The following is a 19,728-nucleotide window of genomic DNA, read 5'->3' as shown; positions in this document are numbered from 1 at the left end:
ACTCACAACCCTGCACACTAACATTGACACAATCGCAATCCTGCACACCAACATCGACACAATCACAACCCTGCACACTAACATTGACACACTCACTACCCTGCACACTAACACTGACACACAAACGACCCTGCACACTAACATTGACACTCACAACTATGCACACTAACACTGACACACTCACTACCCTGCACACTAACATCAACACAATCAGAACCCTGCACACTAACACTGACACACTCACTACCCTGCACACTAACACTGAGACACTCACGACCCTGCACACTAACATCGACACAATCAAAATCCAGCACACTAACACTGACACACTCACTACCCTGCACACTAACACTGACACACTCACGACCCTGCACACTAACATTGACACAATCACAACCCTGCACACTAACACTGACACTCACTACCCTGCACACTAACATTGACACAATCACAACCCTGCACACTAACATTGACACACTCACTACCCTGCACACTAACACTGACACACAAACGACCCTGCACACTAACATTGACACTCACAACTATGCACACTAACACTGACACACTCACTACCCTGCACACTAACATTGACACAATCACAATCCTGCACACCAACATCAAGACACTTACAATCCTGCACAGTAACACTGACACACTCACTACCCTGCACACTAACATCGACACAATCACAACGCTGCACACTAACACTGACACTCACAACCCTGCACACTAACATCGACACAATCACAATCCTGCACACTAACACTGACACACTCACAATCCTGCACACCAACATCGACACACTCACAATCCTGCACACTAATACTGACACACTCACAACTCTGCACACTAACACTGACACACTCACAACCCTGCACACTAACATTGACACAATCACAACCCTGCACACTAACATCGACACAATCACAATCCTGCACACTAACACTGACAAAGTCACAATCCTGCACACCAACATCGACACACTCACAATCCTGCACACTAACACTGACACACTCAATCCTGCACACCAATATCGACACAATCACAATCCTGCACACTAACACTGACACACTCACAATCCTGTCACACTTAGTCTATCACACTGACACTGACACACCCCCTCTCCATAACACTAACACTGACACACTCACTCTATCACACTGATACTGACACACGCACTCTCCATAAAACTAACACTGACACACTCAGTCCATCACACTGACACTGACACACCCACTCTCCATAAAACTAACACTGACACACTCAGTCTATCACACTGACAATGACACACCTACAGCCCATAACACTAACCCTGACACACTGAGTCTATTACACTGACACACCCACTGTCCATAACAATAACACTGACACACTCACAACCCTGCACACTAACATCGACACAATCACAACCCTGCACACTAACATCGACACAATCACAATCCTGCACACTAACACTGACACACTCACATTCCTGCACACCAACATCGACACACTCACAATCCTGCACACTAACACTGACACACTCAATCATGCACACCAATATCGACACACTCACAATCCTGCACACTAACATCGACACACTCACAATCCTGCACACTAACATCGACACAATCACAATCCTGCACACTAACACTGACACACTCACATTCCTGCACACCAACATCGACACACTCACAATCCTGCACACTAACACTGACACACTCAATCATGCACACCAATATCGACACACTCACAATCCTGCACACTAACATCGACACACTCACACTCCTGCACACTAACACTGACACACGCAATCCTGCACACTAACACTGACACACGCAATCCTGCACACTAACATCGACACACTCACACTCCTGCACACTAACACTGACACACGCAATCCTGCACACTAACATTGACACAATCACAACCCTGCACACTAACACTGACACACTCACAATCCTGCACATTAACATTGACACACTCACAACCCTGCACACTAACACTGACACTCACAACTCTGCACACTAACATCGACACAATCACAATCCTGCACACTAACACTGACACACTCACAATCCTGCACACTAACACTGACACACTCAATCCTGCACACCAACATCGACACAATCACAATCCTGCACACTAACACTGACACACTCACAACCCAGCACACTAACACTGACACACTCACAATCCTGCACACTAACATCGACATACTCACACTCCTGCACACTAACACTGACACACGCAATCCTGCACACTAACATCGACACACTCACAATCCTGCACACCAACATCGACACACTCACAATCCTGCACACTAACACTGACACACTCACAATCCTGCACACCAACATCGACAGACTCACAATCCTGCACACTAACACTGACACACTCAATCCTGCACACCAATATCGACACACTCACAATCCTGCACACTAACATCGACACAATCACAATCCTGCACACTAACACTGACACACTCACAATCCTGCACACTAACATCGACACACTCATAATCCTGCACACTAACACTGTCACACTCACAATCCTGCACACTAACACTGACACACTCACAACCCAGCACACTAACACTGACACACTCACAATCCTGCACACTAACATCGACACCCTCACAATCTTGCACACTAACACTGACACACTCAATCCTGCACACTAACACCGACACAATCACAATCCAGCACACCAACATCGACACAATCACAATCCTGCACACTAACACTGACACACTCACAATCCTGCACACCAACATCGACACACTCACAATCCTGCACACTAACACTGACACACTCAATCCTGCACACCAATATCGACACACTCACAATCCTGCACACTAACATCGACACAATCACAATCCTGCACACTAACACTGACACACTCACAATCCTGCACACTAAAATCGACGCACTCATAATCCTGCACACTAACACTGTCACACTCACAATCCTGCACACTAACACTGACACACTCACAACCCAGCACACTAACACCGACACACTCACAATCCTGCACACTAACATCGACACCCTCACAATCCTGCACACTAACACTGACACACTCAATCCTGCACACTAACACCGACACAATCACAATCCAGCACACCAACATCGACACAATCACAATCCTGCACACTAACACTGACACGCTCACAATCCTGCAAACAAACATCGACACACTCACAATCCTGCACACTAACACTGACACACTCAATCCAGCACACTAACACCGATACAATCACAATCCAGCACACTAACATCGACACATGCAATCCTGCACACTACCACTGACACACGCAATCCTGCACACTAACATCGACACAATCACAATCCTGCACACCAACATTGACCCAATCACAACCCTGCACACTAACACTGACCCACTCACAATCCTGCACACTAACACCGACACAATCACAATCCTGCACACTAACACTGACACACTCACAATCCAGCACACTAACACTGACACACAATCCTGCACACTAACACTGACACACTCACAAAACTGCACACTAACAATGACCTACACACAAATCTGCACACTAACATTGACACACTCACAAAACTGCACACTAACGTTAACACATTCACAGAACTGCGCACTAACACTGACCGATACATAAAACTGCACACTAATATTAACACACTCACAATCCTGCACACTAACATCGACACAATCACAACCCTGCACACTAACACTGACACACTCACAACCCTGCACACTAACATCAACACACTCAAAACCCTGCACTCTAACACTGACACACTCACAACCCTGCACACTAACACTGACACGGGCACACTCACATCACAGTAATACAGACACACTCACAAACCTGCTGACTAATGCTGACACACTCACAAACCTGAACACTGACACGGGCACACTCACAGCACACTAATACTGACACACTCACAATCCTGCTCACTAACACTGACATGGGCACACTCACAGCACACTAATACTGACACACTCACAATCCTGCTCACTAACACTGACATGGGCACACTCCAAGCACACTAATACTGACACACTCACAATCCTGCTCACTAACACTGACATGGGCACACTCACATCACACTAACACTGAAACATTCACAAACGTGAACACTAATACTGACACATCCACAAACCTGCTCACTAAAGCTGACACACAGAAATCACACTAACATTGATATACTCACAAACTTGCACTCTATCACTGACACACCACAACCCACTACAATCACAATCACAATCACAGCCACAGAACTGCAAACACTGACACACTTACAAACCAGTATAATAACACTAACACTGACATTTCAGCATTGTGCACACTAATACTGACACACTCACAATGGAGCCCGCTAACACTGACACACCCACTGTCCATAACACTAACACAGTCTATTACACTGACACTGATACATCCACTGTCCATAACACTAGCACTGACACACTCAGTCTATCACACTGACACTGACACACCCACTGTCCATAACACTAACACACTCAGTCCATCACACTGACACTCACACACCCACTCTCCATAACACTAACACTGACACACTCAATCTATCACACTGACACACCCACTCTCCATAACACTAATACTGACACACTCAGTCTATCACACTGACACTGACACACGCACTCTCCATAAAACTAACACTGACACAGTCAGTCTATCACACTGACACACCCACTCTCCATAACACTAACACTGACACATTCGCTCTATCACACCTACACTGACACACTCACTGCCCATAAAACTAACACTGACACACTCAGTCCATCACACTGACACTGACACACCCACCCTCCATAAAACTAACACTGACACACTCAGTCTATCACACTGACAATGACACACCTACTGCCCATAATACTAACCCTGACACACTGAGTCTATCACACTGACACACCCACTGTCCATAACAATAACACTGACACACTCAGTCTATCACACTAACACTGACACACCCACTGTCCATAACACTGACACTGACACACTCAGTCTGTCACACTGACACTGACACACAATCTCTCCATAACACTAACACTGACACAGTCTATCACACTGACATTGACACACCCACCATCCATAACACTAACACTGACACGTTCACTTTATCACACCTACAATGACACACTCACTGCCCATAACACTAACACTGACACACTCAGTCCATCACACTGACACACCCACTGTCCATAACACTAACACTGACAGACTCAGTCTCATACACTGACACATTCACTCTCCATAACGCTAACACTGACACACTCAGTCTATCACACTGACACACCCACTGCTCATAACAATAACACTGACACACCCAATGTCCATATCGCTAACACTGACACACTCAGTCTATCACACTTACACTAACACACCCACTGTCCATAACACTAACACTGTCACACTCAGTCTATCACACTGACACTGACACACCCACTGTCCGTAACACTAACACTGACACACCCATTCTCCATAACACTAACACTGACACACTCAGTCTGTCACAGTGACACTGACACACCCATTCTCCATAACACTAAAACTGACACGCTCAGTCCATAACACTAACACTGACACACCTACTGTCCATATCGCTAACACTGACACACTCAGTCTATCACACTGACACTGACACATCCACTGCCCATAACACTAACACTGTCACACTCAGTCTATCACAATGACACTGACACACTCAGTTTGTCACACGAGCACTGACACACCCACAGACCAGAACACTAACACTTACATACTCAATCTATCACACTGACACCGGCACACCCACTGCCCATAACATGAACACTGACACACTCAGTCTATCACACTGTCACTGACACACCCTCTGCCCATAACACGAACACTGAGAAACTCAGTCTATCACACTGACACTGACACACCCACTGCCCACAACACTAACACTGTCACACTCAGTCCATAACACGAACACTGACACACTCAGTCTATCACACTGACACTGACACACCCACTCTCCAAAACACTAACACTGACACATTCAGTCCATCACACTGACACACCCACTGCCCATAATAATACTGTCACACTTAGTCCATCACACTGACACATCCAATGTCCATAACACTGACACACTCAGTCTATCACACTAACACTGACACACCCAATGTCAATAACAATAACACTGACACACTCAGTCTATCACACTGACACTGACACACGCAATGTCCATAACAGTGACACACTCAGTCTATCACACTAACACTGACACACCCAATGTCCATATCGCTAACACTGATACACTCAGTCTATCACACTGACACTAACACACCCGCTGTCCATAACAGTAACACTGACACACTCATTCTATCACACTAACACACCCACTGCCCATAACAATAATACTGTCACACTTAGTCCATCACACTGACACACCCAATGTCCATAACACTGACACACTCAGTCTATCACACTAACACCGACACACGCAGTCTGTCACACTAACACTGACACACCTACTGCCCATAACACTAACACTGACACACTCAGTCTATCACACTGACACTGACACACCCACTGTCCATAACACTAACACTGACACACTCAGTCTACCACACTAACACTGACACAACCACTCTCCATAACACTAACACTGACACACTCAGTCTAACACACTGATGCTGACACACTCACTGCCCATAACACTAACACTGACACACTCAATCTATCACACTGACACACCCACTCTCCATAACACTAACACTGACACACTCAGTCCATCACACTGGCACTGACACACCCACTACCCACAACACTAACACTGTCACTCTCAGTCCATCACACTGACACTGACACACCCACTGCCCACAACACTAACACTGTCACTCTCAGTCCATCACACTGACACACCTACTGCCCATAACATGAACACTGACACACTCAGTCTTTCACACTGACACTGACACACCCACTCTCCATAACACTAACACTGACACACTCAATCTGTCACACTGACACTGACACTGACACTGACACACCACCGTCCATGACACACCCACTGTCCATAACACGAACACTGACACACCCACTGTCCAAAACATTAACATGGACTGACTCAGATTATCACACTGACACTGATTCACTCCCTGTGCATAACACTAACACACTCAGTCTATCACACTAACACTGACACACCCACTGCCCACAACACTAACACTGTCATTCTCAGTCCATCACACTGACACTGACACACCCACTGCCCACAACATTAACACTGACAAACTCAATCACACTGTCACATTCACTGCCCATAACACTAACACTGACACACTGTCTGTCACACTAACACTGACACACCCACTCTCCATAACACTAACACTTGACACACTTAGTCTCATACACTGACACATTCACTGCCCATCACACTGACACTGACACACCCACTTTCCATAACACTAACACTGACACACTCAGCCCATCACACTGACACTGACACACCCACTGCCCATAACAATAATACTGTCACACTCAGTCCATCACACTGACACTGACACACCCAATGTGCATAACACTGACACACTCAGCCTATCACACTGACACTGACACACCCACTCTCCATAACACTAACATTGACACACTCAGTCTGTCACACTGACACTGCGACACTCAGTCTATCACACTGACACACCCACTATCCATGACACTAACGCCAACACACTCAGTCTATCTCACTGACGCTGACACACTCACTGTCCATAACACTAACACTGCCACACTCAGCCCATCACACTAACACTGACACACTCACTGTCCATAACACTAACACTGCCACACTCACTGTCCATAACACTAACACTGACACACTCAGCCCATCACACTAACACTGACACACCCACTGTCCATAACACTAACACTGCCACACTCAGTCCATCACACTAACACTGACACACTCAGCCCATCACACTAACACTGACACACTCACTGTCCATAACACTAACACTGCCACACTCAGTCCATCACACTAACACTGACACACCCACTGCCCATAACAATAATACTGTCACACTCAGTCCATCACACTGACACTGACACACCCACTGCCCACAACGCTAACACTGTCGCACTCAGTCTATCACACTGACACTGACACAGCCAATGTCCATAACACTAACACTGTCGCACTCAGTCTATCACACTGACATACCCACTGCCGATAATACTAACATTGACACACTCAGTCTGTCACATTAACACTGACACACTCTGTCTATCACACTAGCCCTGACACACCCACAGACCATACACTAACACTTACATACTCAGTCCTTCACACTGACACTAACACACCCGCTGTCCATAACACTAACATTCTCAGTCTATCACACTAACACTGACACACTCAGTCTGTCACACTGACACTGACACACCTACTGCCCATAACACTAACACTGTCACACTCATTCAATCACACTGACACTAACACACACACTGTTCATAACACTAACACTGTCACACTCAGTCCATCACACTGACACACCCACTGTCCATAACACTAACACTGACACACTCAATCACACTGTCACATTCACTGCCCATAACACTAACACTGTCACACTCAGTCTATCACACTGACACACCCACTGTCCAAAACACTAACACTGACACACTCAGTGTATCACACTGACACTGACACACCCACAGTCCATAACATGAACACAGTCACACTCAGTCTATCACACTTACACTGACACACCCACTGTCCGTAACACTAACACCGACACATCCACTGTCCATAACATTAACACGGACAGATTCAGACTATCACACTGACACTGATTCACTCCTTGTCCATAACACTAACACACTCAGTCTATCACACTAACACTGACACACCCACTCTTCATAACACTAACACTGACACACTCAGTCTATCACACTTACACTGACACACCCACTGTCCGTAACACTAACACTGACACACCCACTGTCCATAACACTAACACTGTCACACTCAGACTATCACACTGACACTGACACACCCACTGTCCATAACACTAACACTGACACACTCAATCACACTGTCACACCTACTGCCCATAACACTAACACTGTCACACTCAGACTATCACACTGACACTGACACACCCACTGCCCACAACACTAACACTGTCACACTCAATCACACTGTCACACCCACTGTCCATAACACTAACACACTCAGTCTATCACACTGACACTGACACACCCACTGTCCATAACACTAACACTGACACACTCAGTCTATCACACTGACACTGACACACCTACTGTCCATAACACTAACACTGTCGCACTCAGTCTATCACACTGACACTGACACACCCACTGTCCATAACACTAACACTGACACAGTCTATCAAACTGACACTGACACACCCACTGCCCATAACACTAACACTGACACACTCAATCACACTGTCATGCCTACTGCCCATAACACTAACACTGTCACACTCAGACTATCACACTGACACTGACACACCCACTGCCCACAACACTAACACTGTCGCACTCAGTCTATCACACTGACACTGACACACCCACTGTCCATAACACTAACACTGACACAGTCTATCAAACTGACACTGACACACCCACTGCCCATAACACTAACAGTGACACACTCAGTATATCACACTGACACTGACACACCCACTGTCCATAACAGTAACACTGACACACTCAATCACACTGTCATGCCTACTGTCCATAACACTAACACTGTCGCACTCAGTCTATCACACTGACACTGACACACCCACTGTCCATAACACTAACACTGACACAGTCTATCAAACTGACACTGACACACCCACTGCCCATAACACTAACACTGACACACTCAATCACACTGTCATGCCTACTGCCCATAACACTAACACTGTCACACTCAGACTATCACACTGACACTGACACACCCACTGCCCACAACACTAACACTGTCGCACTCAGTCTATCACACTGACACTGACACACCCACTGTCCATAACACTAACACTGACACAGTCTATCAAACTGACACTGACACACCCACTGCCCATAACACTAACAGTGACACACTCAGTATATCACACTGACACTGACACACCCACTGTCCATAACACTAACACTGACACACTCAGTGTATCACACTGACACTAACACACCCGCTGTCCATAATACTAACACTGACACACTCAGTCTATTACACTGACACTGACACACCCACTGTCCATAACACTAACACTGACACACTCAGTGCATCACACTGACACTAACACACCCGCTGTCCATAACAGTAACACTGACACACTCTATCACACTAACACTGACACATGAATTCTGTCACACTAACACTGACATACCTACTGCCCATAACACTAACACTGATACACTCAGTCTATCACACTGACACTAACACACACACTGTCCATAATACTAACACTGACACACTCAGTCCATCACACTGGCACTGACACACCCACAGTCCATAACACGAACACAGTCACACTCAGTCTATCACACTGACACTGACACGCCCACTGTCCATAACACTAACACTGACACACTCAGTCTATCACACTGACACTGACACACCTACTGTCCATAACACTAACACTGTCGCACTCAGTCTATCACACTGACACTGACACACCCACTGTCCATAACACTAACACTGACACACTCAATCACACTGACACACCTACTGCCCATAACACTAATACTGACACAGTCTATCAAACTGACACTGACACACCCACTGCCCATAACACTAACACTGACACACTCAGTCTTTCACACTGACACTGACACACCCACTGTCCATAACACTAACACTGACACACTCAGTGTATCACACTGACACTGACATGTCCACTGTCCATAACACTAACACACTCAGTTTATCACACGGACACTGACACACCCACTGCCCACAACACTAACAATGTCACACTCAGACTATCACACTGGCACTGACACACCCACTGTCCATAACACTAACACACTCAGTCCATCACACTAACACTGACACACCTACTGCCCATAACAGTAACACTGATACACTCAGTCTATCACACTGACACTAACACACACACTGTCCATAATGCTAACACTGACACACTCAGTCCATCACACTGGCACTGACACACCCACTGTCCATAACACGAACACAGTCACACTCAGTCTATCACACTTACACTGACACACCCACTGTCCATAACACTAACACACTCAGTCGATCACACTGACACTGACACACCCACTGCCCATAACACTAACACTGACACACTCAGTATATCACACTGACACTGACACACCCACTGTCCATAACAGTAACACTGACACACTCAGTCTATCACACTGACACTGACACACCCACTGTCCATAACACTAACACTGACACACTCAATCACACTGACACACCTACTGCCCATAACACTAATACTGACACAGTCTATCAAACTGACACTGACACACCCACTGCCCATAACACTAACACTGACACACTCAGTCTATCACACTGACACTGACACACCCACTGTCCATAACACTAACACTGACACACTCAGTGTATTACACTGACACTGACATGTCCACTGTCCATAACACTAACACTGTCACACTCAGTCTATCACACTGACACTGACACACCTACTGTCCATAACACTAACACTGTCGCACTCAGTCTATCACACTGACACTGACACACCCACTGTCCATAACACTAACACTGACACACTCAATCACACTGTCATGCCTACTGCCCATAACACTAACACTGTCACACTCAGACTATCACACTGACACTGACACACCCACTGCCCACAACACTAACACTGTCACACTCAGTCTATCACACTGACACTGACACACCCACTGTCCAAAACACTAACACAGTCACACTCAGTCTATCACACTTACACTGACACACCCACTGTCCGTAACACTAACACCGACACATCCACTGTCCATAACATTAACACGGACAGATTCAGACTATCACACTGACACTGATTCACTCCTTGTCCATAACACTAACACACTCAGTCTATCCCACTAACACTGACACACCCACTCTTCATAACACTAACACTGACACACTCAGTCTATCACACTTACACTGACACACCCACTGTCCGTAACACTAACACTGACACACCCACTGTCCATAACACTAACACTGTCACACTCAGACTATCACACTGACACTGACACACCCACTGTCCATAACACTAACACTGACACACTCAATCACACTGTCACACCTACTGCCCATAACACTAACACTGTCACACTCAGACTATCACACTGACACTGACACACCCACTGCCCACAACACTAACACTGTCACACTCAATCACACTGTCACACCCACTGTCCATAACACTAACACACTCAGTCTATCACACTGACACTGACACACCCACTGTCCATAACACTAACACTGACACACTAAGTCTATCACACTGACACTGACACACCTACTGTCCATAACACTAACACTGTCGCACTCAGTCTATCACACTGACACTGACACACCCACTGTCCATAACACTAACACTGACACAGTCTATCAAACTGACACTGACACACCCACTGCCCATAACACTAACAGTGACACACTCAGTATATCACACTGACACTGACACACCCACTGTCCATAACAGTAACACTGACACACTCAATCACACTGTCATGCCTACTGCCCATAACACTAACACTGTCACACTCAGACTATCACACTGACACTGACACACCCACTGCCCACAACACTAACACTGTCACACTCAGTCTATCACACTGACACTGACACACCCACTGTCCATAACACTAACACTGACACACTCAGTCTATAACACTGACACTGACACACCCACTGTCCATAACACTAACACTGACACACTCAATCACACTGACACACCTACTGCCCATATCACTAATACTGACACAGTCTATCAAACTGACACTGACACACCCACTGTCCATAACACTAACACTGACACACTCAGTGTATCACACTGACACTAACACACCCGCTGTCCATAACAGTAACACTGACACACTCTATCACACTAACACTGACACATGAAGTCTGTCACACTAACACTGACACACCTACTGCCCATAACACTAACACTGATACACTCAGTCTATCACACTGACACTAACACACACACTGTCCATAATACTAACACTGACACACTCAGTCCATCACACTGGCACTGACACACCCACTGTCCATAACACTAACACTGACACACTCAGTGTATCACACTGACACTAACACACCCGCTGTCCATAATACTAACACTGACACACTCAGTCTATTACACTGACACTGACACACCCACTGTCCATAACACTAACACTGACACACTCAGTGTATCACACTGACACTAACACACCCGCTGTCCATAACAGTAACACTGACACACTCTATCACACTAACACTGACACATGAAGTCTGTCACACTAACACTGACACACCTACTGCCCATAACACTAACACTGATACACTCAGTCTATCACACTGACACTAACACACACACTGTCCATAATACTAACACTGACACACTCAGTCCATCACACTGGCACTGACACACCCACAGTCCATAACACGAACACAGTCACACTCAGTCTATCACACTGACACTGACACACCCACTGTCCATAACACTAACACTGACACACTCAGTCTATCACACTGACACTGACACACCTACTGTCCATAACACTAACACTGTCGCACTCAGTCTATCACACTGACACTGACACACCCACTGTCCATAACACTAACACTGACACACTCAATCACACTGACACACCTACTGCCCATAACACTAATACTGACACAGTCTATCAAACTGACACTGACACACCCACTGCCCATAACACTAACACTGACACACTCAGTCTTTCACACTGACACTGACACACCCACTGTCCATAACACTAACACTGACACACTCAGTGTATCACACTGACACTGACATGTCCACTGTCCATAACACTAACACACTCAGTTTATCACACGGACACTGACACACCCACTGCCCACAACACTAACAATGTCACACTCAGACTATCACACTGGCACTGACACACCCACTGTCCATAACACTAACACACTCAGTCCATCACACTGACACTAACACACCCGCTGTCCATAACAGTAACACTGACACACTCTGTCTATCACACTAACACTGACACATGCAGTCTGTCACACTAACACTGACACACCTACTGCCCATAACACTAACACTGATACACTCAGTCTATCACACTGACACTAACACACACACTGTCCATAATGCTAACACTGACACACTCAGTCCATCACACTGGCACTGACACACCCACTGTCCATAACACGAACACAGTCACACTCAGTCTATCACACTTACACTGACACACCCACTGTCCATAACACTAACACACTCAGTCGATCACACTGACACTGACACACCCACTGCCCATAACACTAACACTGACACACTCAGTATATCACACTGACACTGACACACCCACTGTCCATAACAGTAACACTGACACACTCAGTCTATCACACTGACACTGACACACCCACTGTCCATAACACTAACACTGACACACTCAATCACACTGACACACCTACTGCCCATAACACTAATACTGACACAGTCTATCAAACTGACACTGACACACCCACTGCCCATAACACTAACACTGACACACTCAGTCTATCACACTGACACTGACACACCCACTGTCCATAACACTAACACTGACACACTCAGTGTATTACACTGACACTGACATGTCCACTGTCCATAACACTAACACTGACACACTCAGTCTATCACACTGACACTGACACACCTACTGTCCATAACACTAACACTGTCGCACTCAGTCTATCACACTGACACTGACACACTCAATCACACTGTCATGCCTACTGCCCATAACACTAACACTGTCACACTCAGACTATCACACTGACACTGACACACCCACTGCCCACAACACTAACACTGTCACACTCAGTCTATCACACTGACACTGACACACCCACTGTCCATAACACTAACACTGACACACTCAGTCTATCACACTGACACTGACACACCTACTGTCCATAACACTAACACTGTCGCACTCAGTCTATCACACTGACACTGACACACCCACTGTCCATAACACTAACACTGACACACTCAATCACACTGACACACCTACTGCCCATAACACTAATACTGACACAGTCTATCAAACTGACACTGACACACCCACTGCCCATAACAATCACACTGACACTGACACACCCACTGCCCATAACACTAACACTGACACACTCAGTCTTACACACTGATGCTGACACACCCACTGTCCATAACACTAACACTGACAAACTCAGTCTATCACACTGACACTGACACACCCACTGTCCATAACACTAACACTGACACACTCAGTGTATCACACTGACACTGACATGTCCACTGTCCATAACACTAACACACTCAGTTTATCACACGGACACTGACACACCCACTGCCCACAACACTAACAATGTCACACTCAGACTATCACACTGGCACTGACACACCCACTGCCCACAACACTAACAATGTCACACTCAGTCCATCACACTGACACTAACACACCCGCTGTCCATAACAGTAACACTGACACACTCTGTCTATCACACTAACACTGACACATGCAGTCTGTCACACTGGCACTGACACACCCACTGTCCATAACACGAACACAGTCACACTCAGTCTATCACACTTACACTGACACACCCACTGTCCATAACACTAACACACTCAGTCGATCACACTGACACTGACACACCCACTGCCCATAACACTAACACTGACACACTCAGTCTATCACACTGACACTGACACACCCACTGTCCATAACACTAACACTGACACACTCAGTCTATCACACTGACACTGACATGTCCACTGTCCATAACACTAACACACTCAGTTTATCACACGGACACTGACACACCCACTGCCCACAACACTAACAATGTCACACTCAGACTATCACACTGGCACTGACACACCCACTGTCCATAACACTAACACACTCAGTCCATCACACTAACACTGACACATCTACTGCCCATAACACTAACACTGACACACTCAGTCTATCACACTGACACTAACACACACACTGTCCATAATACTAACACTGACACACTCAGTCCATCACACTGGCACTGACACACCCACAGTCCATAACACGAACACAGTCACACTCAGTCTATCACACTTACACTGACACACCCACTGTGCATAACACTAACACACTCAGTCGATCACACTGACACTGACACACCCACTGCCCATAACACTAACACTGACACACTCACAGACCATGAGACTAACGAAGGGCTTCTGCCCAAAATGTCGATTCCCCTGCTCCCCGGATGCTGCCTGACCTGCTGTGCTTTTCCAGCACCACACTCTCGACTCTGATCTCCAGCATCTGCAGTCCTCACTGTCTCCTAATGTTGACATACCCATAGTCCATTGCACTAACACACACCAACAATCCATCAAACAAACACTGTCACTCCCACAATCCATCAGGCAAATGTTGACACATTCACAGTCAGTCACACTCATCTACACACTCACAGTCTGTTATCACAATCACGGACACACCCACAGTCCATTACAGTAACATTGGCATGCCCAATGTGTTAGTGACATTCTCCCCCTGTATCTCAATCCCTGCCACATTCCCTTCTCCAGAGCCTCACCCATCTTCCTGTGGCTTAACCCTCTCCCTGGCCACATCCTCTCAGTGAGCATCCAGTCTCTACCCCACTCTCTCCCCCTGGGGCTGTATCCTCCTGGGGCTCTCCCCCAATCCCTCCGGAACATCTCCTTGGGGCTCACCCCCATTCACATTGGGCTCTCTCCAATCCCTACCCCGGGTCTCTCTTGCCCCCCACCCAGGGTCCTCTCCCTGACCCTCCCCCTTGGGATCCCTCTCTCTCCCTGGGGTTCTCTCCCTCTTTATCTCCCGGGGCTCTCTACCCGTCTCTCTCCCTGAGACTTTCCCCCCTCTCTCTCCCTGGGACTCTCTCCCCCTCTCTCTCCCTGGGGATGTCTCCCCCCTCCCCTGGGACTCTCTCTCCTCTCTCTCCCTGGGACTCTCTCCCCTCCCCCTTGGGGCTCTCTCTCTCTCTCTCTCCCTGAGACTCTTCCCCCCCCCCCCCTCTTTCTCCCTGGGACTCTCTCTCCCTGGGGCTGTCTCTCCCCTCCCCTGGGACTCTCTCTCCTCTCTCTCCCTGGGACTCTCTCCCCTCCCCCTTGGGGCTCTCTCTCTCTCTCCCTGAGACTCTCTCCCCCTCTCTCTCCCTGAGACTCTCTCCCCCCTCCCCCTCTCTCCTTGGGACACTCTTCCCCCCTGCCCCCCCACCCGCCATCTCTCCCTGGGACTCTCTCTCTCCCTGAGAATCTTCCCCCCCCCCCTCCCTGAGACTCTCTCTCTCTCCCTGAGACTCTTTCCCCCCCCCTCCCTGGGACTCTCTCTCTCCCTGAGACTCTTTCCCCCCCCCCCTCCCTGAGACTCTCTCTCTCTCCCTGAGACTCTCACTCTCTCTCCCTGGGACTCTCTGCCCTCCCCCCCCCCCGGGACTCTCTGCCCTCCCCCCCCCCCCCTCTCTCCCTGGGACTCTCTCTCTTTCTCTCTCCCTGGGACTCTCCGCCCCCCCCCTTCCCTCTCTCTCCCTGGGACTCTCCTCCCCCTCCCCCTCCCTTCTCTCTCTCTCTCCCTGGGACTCTCTCTCTCTCTCCCTGAGACTCTTCCCCCTCCCTGGGACTCTCTCTCTCCCTGGGACTCTCTCTCTCTCTCCCTGGGACTCTCCCTCTCCCTGGGACTCTCTCTCTCCCTGGGACTCTCTCTCTCTCTCCCTGAGACTCTTCCCCCTCCCTGGGACTCTCTCTCTCCCTGAGACTCTTCCCCCTCCCTGGGACTCTCTCTCTCCCTGAGACTCTCTCTCTCTCTCCCTGGGACTCTCCCTCTCCCTGGGACTCTCTCTCTCCCTGAGACTCTCTCTCTCTCTCCCTGAGACTCTTCCCCCCTCCCTGGGACTCTCTCTCTCCCTGAGACTCTCTCTCTCTCTCCCTGAGACTCTTCCCCCCTCCCTGGGACTCTGTCTCTCCCTGGGACTCTCTCTCTCTCTCTCCCTGGGACTCTCTCTCTCCCTGAGACTCTTCCCCCTCCCTGGGACTCTCTCTCTCCCTGAGACTCTCTCTCTCTCTCCCTGGGACTCTCTCTCTCTCTCCCTGAGACTCTTCCCCCTCCCTGGGACTCTCTCTCTCCCTGGGACTCTCTCTCTCTCTCCCTGGGACTCTCTCTCTCCCTGGGACTCTCTCTCTCTCTCCCTGAGACTCTTCCCCCTCCCTGGGACTCTCTCTCTCCCTGAGACTCTTCCCCCCTCCCTGGGACTCTCTCTCTCCCTGAGACTCTCTCTCTCTCTCCCTGAGACTCTTCCCCCTCCCTGGGACTCTCTCTCTCCCTGAGACTCTCTCTCTCTCTCCCTGGGACTCTCTCTCTCTCTCCCTGAGACTCTTCCCCCTCCCTGGGACTCTCTCTCTCCCTGAGACTCTTCCCCCTCCCTGGGACTCTCTCTCTCCCTGAGACTCTCTCTCTCTCTCCCTGGGACTCTCTCTCTCTCTCCCTGAGACTCTTCCCCCTCCCTGGGACTCTCTCTCTCCCTGAGACTCTTCCCCCCTCCCTGGGACTCTCTCTCTCCCTGAGACTCTCTCTCTCTCTCCCTGAGACTCTTCCCCCTCCCTGGGACTCTCTCTCTCCCTGAGACTCTCTCTCTCTCTCCCTGGGACTCTCTCTCTCTCTCCCTGAGACTCTTCCCCCTCCCTGGGACTCTCTCTCTCCCTGAGACTCTCTCTCTCTCTCCCTGGGACTCTCTCTCTCTCTCCCTGAGACTCTTCCCCCTCCCTGGGACTCTCTCTCTCCCTGAGACTCTTCCCCCCTCCCTGGGACTCTCTCTCTCCCTGAGACTCTCTCTCTCTCTCCCTGAGACTCTTCCCCCTCCCTGGGACTCTCTCTCTCCCTGAGACTCTCTCTCTCTCTCCCTGGGACTCTCTCTCTCTCTCCCTGAGACTCTTCCCCCTCCCTGGGACTCTCTCTCTCCCTGAGACTCTTCCCCCTCCCTGGGACTCTCTCTCTCCCTGAGACTCTCTCTCTCTCTCCCTGGGACTCTCTCTCTCTCTCCCTGAGACTCTTCCCCCCTCCCTGGGACTCTCTCTCTCCCTGGGACTCTCTCCCTTCCCCCTTGGGGCTCTCTCCCCCTCCCCGATGCCCACACGCCTTGCCCGGGGACTGGGTACCAGTTCCCTCACCTCCCGGTCATGCTGCTGGTGGCCGGTTCTCCGCTCTCCCCGTCCTTGGGCAGACCGCGAAGTTGCAGCAGAGTCTGCAGCAAGTGTTTCCAACCCAAAAAAGGAGGGATCGGAGCGGCGCTGCTTGGGCAGACGGTCCCTCCCTCCCCAGACACGGGGCTGGGACAAACAGCGCAGGTTTCCCCTGAGCCTGGCTCTGCTGGGAATCCCCCTGCCAAGGCGCCTTCTCCCTGCTGGGATCTGCAAGCGGCGCCCCAGCAGAGCTCCAGCAGCTGGGGAGGGGGAAGGTGTGAACCGTGTTTGGTCTCTGCAGCATTTGGGGTAATGTCAGGGGTTGAT

General features: G+C 48.7%; 1 protein-coding gene across 1 annotated transcript in view; it reads right to left on the bottom strand.

The window, feature by feature from the left end:
- The window catches only part of LOC140479140 (LIM and senescent cell antigen-like-containing domain protein 2), a 174,265-nt gene extending 154,800 nt beyond the window's left edge, over positions 1-19,465 (bottom strand). Inside the window, exon 1 of the mRNA XM_072573092.1 lies at positions 19,390-19,465. Coding sequence (XP_072429193.1) covers positions 19,390-19,400 — 11 coding nt within the window. The 5' untranslated portion in view covers positions 19,401-19,465. The remainder of the gene's footprint in view (positions 1-19,389) is intronic.
- Positions 19,466-19,728: the final 263 nt, after the last annotated feature.

This window comes from Chiloscyllium punctatum, chromosome 6 (genome assembly GCF_047496795.1).
Source record: "Chiloscyllium punctatum isolate Juve2018m chromosome 6, sChiPun1.3, whole genome shotgun sequence".
In the NCBI taxonomy this organism is placed as follows: domain Eukaryota; kingdom Metazoa; phylum Chordata; class Chondrichthyes; order Orectolobiformes; family Hemiscylliidae; genus Chiloscyllium; species Chiloscyllium punctatum.
Note: the sequence above shows the minus strand (reverse complement) of the source record. Positions and strands in the feature narration are given on the sequence as shown.